The sequence below is a fragment of the Patagioenas fasciata genome, chromosome 7, assembly GCF_037038585.1.
Source record: "Patagioenas fasciata isolate bPatFas1 chromosome 7, bPatFas1.hap1, whole genome shotgun sequence".
NCBI classification, from domain to species: Eukaryota; Metazoa; Chordata; class Aves; order Columbiformes; family Columbidae; genus Patagioenas; species Patagioenas fasciata.
Window position 1 is genome coordinate 10,194,075 of NC_092526.1, and position 12,642 is coordinate 10,206,716.

The following is a 12,642-nucleotide window of genomic DNA, read 5'->3' on the forward strand; positions in this document are numbered from 1 at the left end:
GAGAAGGTTTGTTTGTGTTAGGAGCAAAATGGCCACCTCACAGCCAACTCTGCTAAAGTTCAGAGATGTCAAATAACTCAGAGTTTAACCTCTTGCAGGATCCTTCCTGAGGCTCCGTGGACATGGTGTCTCCAAGCAAGCACACAAGAGAAGCTGAACCTCTTAGCTGAGGGATTTTTTGAGGAACTGTTCAAATTACCACATCAGAGTTCTCACAACTCTATAAAAACTGAGCAGATAGGAAAAGCATATCAGAAAGCATATAAAATCAAGAGGCAGATAGGAAGTCCCTTCAGTTCCTTATTGTTCATAATCTGACAAGGCTTTAGTTTAGCCACAATAAATTTGTCATGAAAATTGAAGACAGGCACGGGGAAGACAGAAATTCAAGTGATATGAACAGTTTCAGTATTTCAGACAAGATTGGGTTTGCCTCAGCTGCTACCACAACCTTCCAGATAAGTGGTAAGGTTTCTTTTTATTAAGTGGATTGATATGGATTTTATCTAGTCTATGAAGAAAGCAGCACATAAAAATGAAATACTGTATTTGTACTGCATATTAAATGCTTTTGCAGTGATCTTGCTACTAAATTAACTGACCATTTAAAAAGAGAAGGATGTGAAAGTGTCCTTTCCAGCCCAAAACTGATGCTGAGCATCAGAGAAAAATGAGTTCTTTTCCTGTTTTAGAAAATGCTTAATTTCATTGTGTAAAACTTTCATGTCTTAATAGTTAAGATACTGAAATTGCCAGACTCAATAAAAAATGTAAGTTTATGAATTTTTAGCTGAATATAAATACTTTGTTGCTGACTAAATCGTTCTATTGTAAAACTAATTAAATGTTGCACTTTTAAAGCTAAGACTTTAAACTCATTATTACATTACTTTGAAAAAACTCTATTAAGGATAAGTTACTGAGTGTCTGAAGTATCTATTAATGCTTCTGAAATACTTTTTTCTCCCTAAAGGCCAAAATTGGATGAAGCAGTTTATTTCTTTGACATTTGCTGGTGACAACTCTTTTGAAATGTTACAACTTGTTTTCATTTGTTCTGCAGTTCAGTTTATTATTGATTTTTCATTTGTTTCGTTGTATACATGCACCACTATTGGAATCACATGTATGTGGTATATTGGATGGAGAGGACATGCTTTGAGCAACCCTCTTTTAGTGACAGCCTGGGACAACAAAAAGTGATGGAAATAGGGAGTTTTTTGATGCAGAAAGGGAAAACTACCACTTTCATTATGTTATAGTGTGGATTAAGTCTTGATGGAAGTGAGCTGGTTAAATTAGTCAAGATGACCAAGTGAATAGCAGTGCAAAGCCTGGAGGAGAGGAAGGCAGCCTGCCCTGCCTGCAGGACCTGGCAGTCTCACGAGGCACCTTGCTGCACCCCATCATGGGAAAACACTGCTTATTTGTTGTGGTCAAGCCTGAAATGACTGGAAGAGACCAGAATTTGTAGTGGAAGGGATGTGAAAGGGTGTCTATCCTATTTCTGTTGATTTTTAGAGCCTCGGAAACAAAGGAAACCATCCACATGCTGTGCTCAGGTGGCTCTCATCACCTACCTGCTGCTGCTGACAGCTGTCCAGGCACTGCTGGCCTACAAAGGTAATGCAGAGACTTACTGCGGGCTTGACAGCAAAGCTCTTGGGAGTGTGGGTGAGCAAGGATGAGCACACAAATAGGAAACCTCTGAGGGAGTACAGATGTTCCTCTGCACACCACAGGTCAAAGCAGCCACTGCAGGAAAACATTCTCCCACCCCGTATATATGCTTTGCATTTGCAAAAGCAATTCTGGCTGCAGCAAGGGTCAGCAGATGAAAAACACCTCCCTGGGTCAAACAGTGGTGGTGTTTAACCCTGGGTGTCCTTCATGGGTGCTGAGGTGATGCTCTGCCAAATAGGCATTTCCCAGCTAGATCAGGCAGGGAATATTCACTGCATGGGCCTTTTGTTTTTCCTCAGTGTTTAAGATGCAGAGAGAGATATTGAAACTTCAAGAACAAAATAAAACCTATACAGAAGAGATTCTGGAAAGCTCCTTTGCCAGCAAACTGCTTTCAGAGAGAAACTTTATAGAGAATCCCATGGAACATGAAGAAAACTGGAGGAGAAGCTTAGAAAAAGAAGTCACCATAATTAAAAGCAGCAATGCAAACCTGATGATGATGATGAGAAACATCACCCTAGTTGCAGGTATGGCTCCATTTCTCCATGCTGGCTCTGCAATGGGGAGAGCTGGTTCCTCTGTACCACTGGCAAAGCTGGCTCAAAAACCTAGTTCAGATGAGCAAATAACTAGGACAAGATTTGGTCTTCCTCTCAGTTAGTGATGCCCTGGTGCCCTGGATTGGACTCTGGCTTTGGATGCCCTGGCTGGAGAGCTGGGCACACCTGGAGAAGATGGATCACAGCCCTCTGCATTGCCCCTGGATCCTGCTGCAGTTGCACACGTGGCCCTGGGCTGCTCTTCCCTTCCGTAACTTGTAGACTTGGGCTCTGAATGCCCTTCAAAAGGGTTTCATCTTCAGCCCAGACCTCAAGTCTATCAACCTCATACTGCTATGTTCCTCAGTGAGTGCTAACTACTGAAAAATATCCATTAAATATTTATTTCAGGGCCTCCTGGACGCAAAGGAGATCCTGGTCCACCAGGTATGTTGGTAAACGGGCCATGAGCAACTTTTCTTCTTTTCCTCTTTCTCTTTTTCCCCTCTAAGAGACCTGAAGTGAGGATTTGGGATTTCAGGCTCTAGACCCAGGTACTGCCCAATGGGCAGACACTCAGTGCCATGGCCATAAGGAGTCCTTCTGCACCTTTTGATTGATCCCCTGGGGCTCTCAGCTTGCCTGAGTGCTCCAGCAGAGGTCAGTGACCACCATGGAGGAGCATTTTGGCTCTGCCTCCTCACTGCTACCCCACTAGAAAAGCTCAGGGGTGATGGAGGTTATTATCTGCAATAACCACCCCAAACCCCCATTTGAAGGGTTTTATGTGCATCCCACAACCAGTGGATAGCTGGAATTTCTGCCCCAGACATATCAAGCCCTGCTGCCCAGCTCACTCCAGGACAATTCAAGGACAATTCCTTAGTCCCTGATCTATAGGGTTGCAGCTGAACGGTGCATGCAACAGTGATGGATTTGGGACCTTGTCCACTCTATTCCTGAGGAAACAACTGGACAGACTTGCGAATGAACTGGGTGCAAGCAGTCTCCTTCACAGCCATGCACAAGCTGCTGCCTTTGGGTGGAAGCACTCCCGCTGCAGGAGACAAATGTCTCCAGAATTTGAGGATGCAAGCCCTGATCTAATGTTTGCTCCACTTTGAGCTGAGGTTGGACTAGGCAATATCCAGAGAAAACAGGGTTTCCATGATCCTATGATGATGATCTAAGTTGCAACCCTAGTTAGGTCAGGTCTGTACCTCATCCATCTCTAGTTCTTGGCTACACTGATGAACTTTTCTGAAGAAAAAAAAAATTAATACATTTTTTTTAAATCATGTTTTCATATCTTCCTGGCTGCACTTACAACATTGAAAGAGCACCTCCCGCCAAGCACCATTATTATACATCAGAGTCCAATAGCTCAGTGCATTTTCAGAAAAGATCTCCCCAAAGGTTCCCACGAGCTGAGTTTGGCTGGAGGACAGCTGGCCCCTGCCCAGCCATGCACTCAGCTGAGCTCCACAGACTTTGCTCAAGTGGTTGTGCCGGTCCCTGCCAGCTGAAAATTGGCCTCAGTGGTGACAGAAGGCACATGCGCAAAGGATGATTAAAAAATTAATCTCTTCTTCTTAGCCATTACTGTGAATAGATGGTGTATATCAGCTGATATATGTATTTTATATCTCAGGGCTACGTGGACCACCGGGAACAAAGGGAGACCAAGGAATCCAAGGTAAGGCTTTTCTGACACCTGAATTATTTCTGTGGATGAACATAAAGTGGCTTTATGGATGATTTTATGGACAATCTTGTCCTCAGTCAAGGTGTAAGTCAGTTGGAATGTCACTGGAGTTGAAGGAAATAAGCCTATGTAAAACTAACATGAACAAGAGCCAAACTTAGCTGGAAAAATTTCTGTTGTAAAAGTAAATGCGCACTGGTCACGATGGTCTATGCCCCACTGTCCCCAGCACCACTCTCAAGTGCACAGAGAGCAGAGTTTGGCTCACGCCCTCAGCTGAGACACCTGGTCCTGCTGCTGGCATTCACCAGACACAACACCTGATGAAGCATCAGAGAAGTGATGTTGTCCTTGCAGGCTTACATGGACTGAACGGTGCAAAGGGGAGTAAAGGAGATCCTGGTCTTGTCGGTCCACGTGGTGAACCGGGTGTGAGAGGAGAAAAAGGAGAGATGGGGCTTACAGGTAAGACACTACCTCAACTTTTTAAAGATCCTCTCCTGTTTTCATGTTTAAATTAATTCTACTTAAAATACCAGAAAAAGTCTTCATAGGCCAGATATTTCATAAAAGTTCAGCTTCCTGGTCAATGAGGGAGCTGAATGAACAGGACACTTGGGCTGATCTGAATGGATTTTGTTTCATGTCGTGCTCCAGCAAAGCTCCCAATGGAGGGCTGGGGGAAAGGAGACATGCAAAATGTTGAGTCTGCACCATGGAAGTATCTTTATAAAATGACCTTTGTTTAAAAAAAACCCCACAGGTATTCAATTATCAGCCTATCCTATGTTAAAGCAGTGATGTTTGCAGTAGGATTTTCATGGTATTAAATAATACAATATAACTTATATGTGCAAGCACATGGATGCTAATGCTCACTTTAGTGAAATTTATTTCTGAGGACTTTATATCCCATATAAGCCTGACTTCTGTATGCTTTAAGTAGAAGAATTATGGACTGTGCCTCTCCTACGTAACATGTATTAGTGTGTATCTTCAGGATAGTTGTTATTCAGTGGTCTCTCGAGGGCTGCACCCAGAGAGAAAAGGCTGCGAGCAGGACAGCAAAGGAAAACCAGAAGATGTGTGTGGTGCAGACCAAGGAGGATGGTTAGATAGGTTGATTAGAGCTTCCTCAGATCTTCCATCAGATACCACAAGCTGCTGTGTGCTCGTTAGCACAAGTTGCTCCAGAAGATAAAAGTGAAAGTAGGAGGAATACCGAAAGGCAAAGGCTTTGGGATAATTTTGGAGCAGAAAGGTGGAGGAGATGTCAGTCTTTAGAGTAATTTGGCTTTGGAGTTAATTCGGCTCTTTTGGAGCATGCCGACCACCTGTTCAGAGAAGAGAAGGCTAAGGGGAGATGTGGCAATTCCTTGGAAGCACAGAAGTGGAATTGCTGTCCTCCATCTTCACTGTGGCTAGGAGAAGAGAAGGGTTCAGGCTGCAATAAGAGATATTTAACTAGAGAAGAAAACGTTCTAGTGGTAGGGTAATTTGGGGAACAGACCAGCGAGGTGTGATGGCACCACTGCAGGTCTTTAAGAGCAGGTCTGATAAATATCTGGACAGACAGTCTGGCAGAGGTGGAATTGGCTCAGACAGACTCTTGAGGTGCCATTCAGCCCTGTTCTTCTACAGCTTTGTGGAAATGCCACTGAGTGGTGAATGCAGGTGTGAGGCCAACCTCTGCTACTGGTGCAGCTAGATGGAGGTGCTCCACTGGCTGCAGAGACAATGAATCTGTTATTCTGAATTTTTACGCATGTGCTCTTCTGTTTGATAGGTCTCCAAGGACCAAAAGGTGAAATGGGCAAGAAGGGAGACCCCGGGCCCCATGGACCCATGGGTCCTCAGGGGCAGCAGGGAGTCCCAGGACTGCCGGGTTTCAATGGTAAGTGCAGATGATGCAGAGCAACCCACCATCAGCACAAATATGCCATGCTGGAGGGCTGCCCTAACTGAAGCGTTTGGCCGAGGCTTGTTAGCACTGATGCTGGGATGTTGTTACAGGTAGCATGGGGGAGCCTGGACGTCCTGGTCAGAAAGGAGAGGCAGGTAAGGAGTACAGAAGGAGTGATTTCTTCTAGAGATGTGAGACTCAGCTCTTTTAGATGGTGCTTCATGACAAGGAAAACTGCAGCTAGGCTAGATACCAGTATGGGTAAGAGAATATGACGATTAGATGGAGAAAACATGCCAATGTTGTGCAAACCAATCCTACAGTCTCAGCTGTCTCATCTGGACCCTACTCACTGTGCAGGAGAATGAGAAAGAAGGGTTCTGTACCGTGGAGGGTGATGTCCTCCTTCCTGACATGTGCACACACACGGGCAGAATTTGGCTGCTTTTTTGGGAAAGCACTTGTGCATCTCAAGGCTGACAGTCTGCAAGGACCTGGGACCATACAGTTCTTCATTCAGACCATCACTCACCGAACCACCAAGATTAGCACTGCCAGGGAAGGATTGCAATTCGGAGAGACCCAGCGTTTGTTTTGCCTTCATGGGGTCAACTCAATCTGCGCAGTCCAGGGGCTGGTGACTGAACTGTTTTTCTTTTTTCTCCTTCATATATTGTGTTGCATTTCACATATGATGCTTTTGCTCAACCTTAAGGTGCAACTGGACTACCTGGACTTGCAGGAATTCCTGGCCAAGAAGGCAGACCTGGTCAGAAAGGGGAGAAGGGGGACCACGGTACCAGTGGGAGTCCAGGTACAGTGCTACTCAAACCCGTAACTCACTGGTTTCCTACTCTGGCCTCACTTTGTGTGACAGTTTTGTCCTTACTGATTTGTTTTTAATTTTAGGAACACCAGGCATTGCAGGACTCAAAGGTGAAAAGGGAGACAGTGGAGTAACAGGTAAAGGAGAATCAAACAGGTTTGGGATCAACAATGTGCATCATGCAGACACTGGAAAGAGATTTGCAACAGCAAGATTTATTGGGTCCTGTTCTTGGAGTCCCAATGCATCCCAGGATGCCATGGTTGGCCTGGGCCTCTGACAGCTTGGCAAGGGGTCAGCTACGCACTGGAGGGGTTGTTTCGGCCATTTGTAACGTACATGAGGAGTTGATGTTGCCTGTATTTTTGTATAAATAGTAAATGCATAAACAAAGCAGCAGATTGGGATGAACCAAGCAACAACATCCTTACCCTAGAGCTAAAGACAAATTTTACTGGCTGTAAATCTGATGGGGAAAGGTATTCACTAGCAAGTATCTGTCCTGGTCTCCACTGTGGCATTGCAGGAAGAAGTATTTTCACAGGCCAACTTAGAGCACATAATCTAGGACTTTCCCCTGACCTTCCATCTGAAGAAGACCACCTCTCTGTCCCAGACACCCAACTCATAGGGTGACATTCTGCAGTACAAGCCTATTTTGGTGTATTTCTCTTGAATCAACCTCTCAGCTCCATCAGGAGGTGACAAAGGTCCAAGTGCTGCACCCTTCTGCATTCATTGATACCTGGATGATAAGGATGGGAGCAACCTGGCCCAATATTATGTGCCTGCATGTCTGATGCTCCTAAATTTACATGTCTAGGTTCTCTATATGGTCAGTGAAGACCCACCTGGAGGGAGGGTCTCTATCTCATTAGTGGAGTTGATATTAAATAAATGACCAAAAGTTCATTTACTTCAGGAGAACACGGCTCTCCACTGCCTGTATTTTCTCTACTGATGAGCTCTGCACTAAGTAGAAGGGGAAATGAGATACTCACTTCAGAAATAAATGCCTATAGTGTAGATAGCTAAACTAGACAAGTTGAAATCTATCAAAAATACTACTTTGCATAAGCTTTTATAAATGTATAAATATCTGTCATAAATTTTGTTTATTCATTTTGATGATCGTAGGTCCTCCAGGGCAAAAGGGAACAAAGGGAGACCAAGGCTTGACAGGTAAACCCTTGTTTGACAGCATTACATATTCTGATGATGCAAAGCACTTTAAATGCTATGTTTCACTTCTCTGCATCAATGTGAATGCTCATCATGTTCTTTTATTGGAAAGGGACAAAGGCAATGAGTTTCTTGCTTTCCACCCAGGCATTCAAGGCCTAACTGGTCAAAAAGGAAGCAAGGGTGATTATGGCAGTCCGGGTCCAAAAGGAAATCCAGGAGTCAAAGGAGACAAGGGAGACCGTGGATCCTCTGGTAAGGCTGTTTGCCCCAGGGTCTATGAGCTGATGGTGCGTTTGGGTTTGGGACTCTGTGTCACAGACTGGCACGAGCTGCTCTGGGTCGTGTTTGCAGAGCTCGTTTGGAGGAACTCAACAGGCAGATCAGTCTTCCCAGAAGATCAATGTGCAGAGTGTCACATTCACACCTTGGGAGGTGTGCTAAAAGACATGCAAGTAAACAGATGCATTAGATTGTCTCACAGCCCTGATCTCACAGAAAACTGGAACAACCTGGTTTCCTCTTTGCTTTTTACAGAGACATCCTGCAGCAAACCACACCACTGGGGTAAACCCCACGTAAACGTGGCAGACAGGAATGCAGAATTGGAAACATCAGGGCTACTTAACTATGTCTCGCCAGTCGTAGGACACAAAAATAGTTCAAAAGGGCCAACATTACAGATACTCCCCAGCCTCAACTCCCTCCCTTTCAATTACTGAATGCTTCCAAAATCCCTAAGATGCGTAGTAAAAAAATAATCTAAAACAATAATAACAGCACACCACAGGAAGCAAACAGCGCTCCAGATGCTTTTTTTTTCACTTGTTCACACTGAACAGTACAAGAGCCCTCAGAAATAAAACAAGCTGAAGCCTATCTGGGTCTCCTCCATGGACTCGTCTTCTGGAGCTTTGCCTCTGGAGGAGATGAAAGGCATAACGAGGGTGAGCCCAGGTTGGGGGCTGCCCTGCAGATGGATCTCAGCTCCTGGTCTGCAGAAGGAGATGGCAATATGTGCTTTGTGGAGGTAGCTTTTGGGGGAAGAGCTTGCTGTGTTTTTTTCAACCACCTCTGCTCTCAAGACCAGGATGCTGCGCAGAAATACAGAGGACGGTTGGGAACGTTTTTCTGCTGTCCCATGGCAGCACGTAGAAAGCAAACCCCATGATGTAGGTCTGTCTACCAATTCTTTGGGAGATATCGTGCCTGTTTCTGGAGAGCCCAAAGGCTATCAGAGATGTCATTTTAGAGGTAGTCGTGGGAATAAGATACATTTCCCACAAGTGAGTGGATGGGATTTTGCAAGTGGTCCTTTTCTTGGGTGACATGTTAGGAAGGTTTGGCTGTATGTTATCATACTTGTTTTACCACATTTCTTTTACATACCCTTAGTCACTTCATGGAGTCTGCAAGGGGACAGAGTCCTCATATTTCTGACTCACACAATTATTTTGAAGAAGCTAATAGCTGGATTTTCCCCCTAACAGCTGCCAAAAATTTGTTTGTTTTTTAATTTGGAACAGGTTCCCCAGGAACGAAAGGGAGCAAAGGTGAAAAGGGAGAAGGTACTGGACTTTTATTTCTTCTTCTCTCACTTGCTTTCTGATATTGAAGCTATCTCAGATCAGGACCAATGTCCCCCATGCACAGCACAGCTACCAGAACTGAGGGGTCCATACACTGAGCTACACTCTGGTGTTTCCAGACCCAGGAGAGGACCCTGAGTTTGTCAGATTTGAGCTACCAATAACTTCTGGTCCCACCCTGGCTACAGCCATGGAGATGGGAACATTCGTCCAGTTTGGGCAGTCACTGCTTCTGTCTATCAATGTACTTTTTCTAATGCCCATATGAAAAGTATAGTTATTTTCTTCTCTTTTGAACTATCAGGCGGCTTCTATAATTTGGTACGAATCGTGGGCAGCAGCAGGAGGGGCCGCGTGGAAATCTTTTACCAAGGGTCCTGGGGAACAATATGTGATGATGGCTGGAGCACCGAAGATGCCACTGTGGTCTGCCGAATGCTGGGATACAGCCGTGCCACCTCTGCATTTACAGCCACAGCAGGTGAGTCCACAACAGTCTTCCACCTCCCCAGGCTGGGGGGATGTTCCGTTCCTGGTACAGGAGGTTAAACACACCCAGAAAGCATGAGAGTAAGGTCCTCTACACCAGCAGCAGGAGAACAAATAGAGTCTCCTCAAAGGGGTAGCCTCTTCCGCTTGGGATGAGGGAACTGCATGTCAAATGCTGCTTGAACTGTGCCCAAAAAGTTGACTTCCAACAAGCCAATCATGCAACCCAACACACACCTGCTGTGCACAGGGGTGTCTTTAGAAAAAAAAAAATGCTTATTCCTCTTTCTTTTGTCCAACTGTTTTTTGTTTCTTTGTGTGTTTAATTCATATTCCAAAGGCACTGGACCAATTTGGCTTGATGATGTGAATTGCAGAGGGAGTGAAAGTTCAATTTTCGACTGTTCGAAGTCCAACTGGGGTGTGCACAACTGCAACCACAACGAGGACGCTGGGCTGGAGTGCAGTTGATGGGACCCAGAGGCTGCCCTGGGAGCTGCTGCTTGCCTCTGCTCGCTATGGGGCTCTTATTCATAATGCAAACCTAATTTTGTCAGGCTGTGCTTATAGTCTCTTTACCAGGTCAGAAAAATATTGACTAAGAAATTTGAATTTTCTGTAAATTGATAATGGTTGCAAGACCCACAGGTAACCTGAAACATTCCAATTGTCACAAAACAACTGCAACACAGGCACGTGAGCCAGTTCACAGCTTTTCTAGCTACCTGACATCAGCTCATCTGCAGAAGCTCACATATTTATGACCTCTAGGTCCACAGAGGAGGAGAGATAGTCCCCTTTAGTTTAGCGCAGTAAGAGAGAGCTGAATAAACATGCAGAATTGAGCAGTTACTGCAGCTGAGCATGTTTGTTACAGTTATGAATCTGAAGCTAAAAACCCCAGTGAAGTGCATACACCCAAGATAGCAGATGCTCAGAAATCATCAGATGATCTCTCTGGCATTGAAATATAAATGTTCTCTAGAAATGATGCTGATGACAGGTTAAAATGCCTGGGATCTAGGTGCTGCACTATCCTGGTTTAGCACAGACCTTGTTTTTGACATTGGCCAAGTCACCTGTCTTCTCTGTCAGTGTTTCCTAACCTGTCCCTGGGAGCAATACCATTTACCTTATCTGGTGTATAAAGCTAAGCATTTTCATACCTTTAGAAAAGAGATGTTCTGGTAAAGCAAAAGGATAATGAATAAAAGCAACAATGTGGAAGTATTATCTAATTAAACTTCCATAGTGAAAATATGGACCCTAAACCAAAGGCTTCTACCTTAACTGACAGTTTTATATGTGTCCGAGATAATAACTGAAAAGCTTCACTTTCTTAAGGCCTAAGTCTTACCCTTTTCCAACAGCCCTGGGCATTCAGCAGGTGACAAGCAGCCTATGTACATATAGCTGGGCACATTGCAACAACATGCTTGTGGACATTTTATTTAAAATGTCAGAAATATGCATAAGCAACCCCCACATCCCTGCCTTAATGTTAGTCATAATTACTTTTGTCTACACAGCTTTGAAATTTGCTTTTAGTGCTCATAAATCCAGATATAAGTGGAAAAACAGAGCAGTGCTGGTAAGAGCAGCAGGTGATAGGGCATCCAGGGCCGATGGGAGTGAGAAGACTTGGGGCGGTACAGGGTGTGACAGTGCAGTCTGCAACGAAGATCATCACTGTCTTGAACCAGAGGAAATGTTTGGTATGGGGTCTCAGGCCTCAGAAAAGAAGTCTGAAAAATCCCAAGAGTTTTTTAGTATCAATTTCGATGCCTTTGACAGCAGGAAAACTAAAAGAGTCACTTACCATTCCTGGTTCTGGTGTAGAGGAGGCAAGGATCATCTGCCACAAACCATGGGTAAAACCTGATGAATGACAAATATTTCAGAGCTGGTGGAAACAGACAGCAGCTCATCTGCATGAGAAGAGACAAAAGTTTTTGATTCTGCTAAGGAACCCCACCAGCACAAACAGCATCCTGAGTACCAGCACCTGGGCTTATGCAGCTTTCTGTAGGGTTCCCATGGACTATGCTGAGCCTGCACAGCTTTCCTTCATCTTTTTGTGTGTGTGCGTGTGTGGTAGTATGCAAACAAAGCATTGCCACTGTTAGGAAATAAAGGATTTATAAGCTGTATTCTTGTTTTGATACATTAGCATGTGGTGCTTGCAACTCCCATTTTCTCACTTTCCTTGCTAGTAAGGAATGTTTCTCACAATTTTTTCAAGTTAAATGCTGAGATGTTTGATATTTTCACCATGTAAAACTGCCACTGAAGGGAAAGTCATCATGTATGCTGTGTTTTGGTAGAGTTGAGAAAAGCCTTCATCTAATAAGACAAACAAATAAACAAAACCAACCAAACAAACGAAACAAAACAACAAGAAAAATAATAAAAAAAAAAAAAAAAAAACAACACAAACAAGTAAAAACCAACCAATCAACAACAACAAAACAAACCCCACAGCATATTTCTTTCAAAACCATTGGATAAAACTAGCATGGGGACAGCCAGGCCTGAATTATTTCCATGTCAATTCTCGTGTAAATAAACGCTTTCCAGCAAAGGCAACGGCTGGACATAGCGCTAACGGGGTTGTCACCGGCGCGGCAGGACCTGCGGGACGATCCCCGAGTACCTCCCCAGCGACCCAACAGCGCTGAACTACCGGGACCTCCCCACACGGGGGACGTGTGTTATTAAAAATG

At 44.5% G+C, this 12,642-nt stretch overlaps 1 protein-coding gene across 1 annotated transcript; it reads left to right on the forward strand.

Annotated features, from left to right (window-relative positions):
- The first annotated feature begins 236 nt into the window (after positions 1-236).
- Positions 237-12,069, forward strand: MARCO (macrophage receptor with collagenous structure). Its single transcript, XM_065840993.2, has 15 exons — positions 237-465; positions 1,522-1,623; positions 1,983-2,213; positions 2,637-2,672; positions 3,877-3,921; positions 4,288-4,395; positions 5,717-5,824; positions 5,944-5,988; positions 6,549-6,647; positions 6,743-6,796; positions 7,797-7,841; positions 7,989-8,096; positions 9,368-9,409; positions 9,735-9,911; positions 10,260-12,069. The coding sequence occupies exons 1-15, from the start codon at positions 351-353 to the stop codon at positions 10,388-10,390; spliced, it is 1,446 nt and encodes a 481-aa protein (XP_065697065.1). The 5' UTR covers positions 237-350; the 3' UTR covers positions 10,391-12,069.
- Positions 12,070-12,642: the final 573 nt, after the last annotated feature.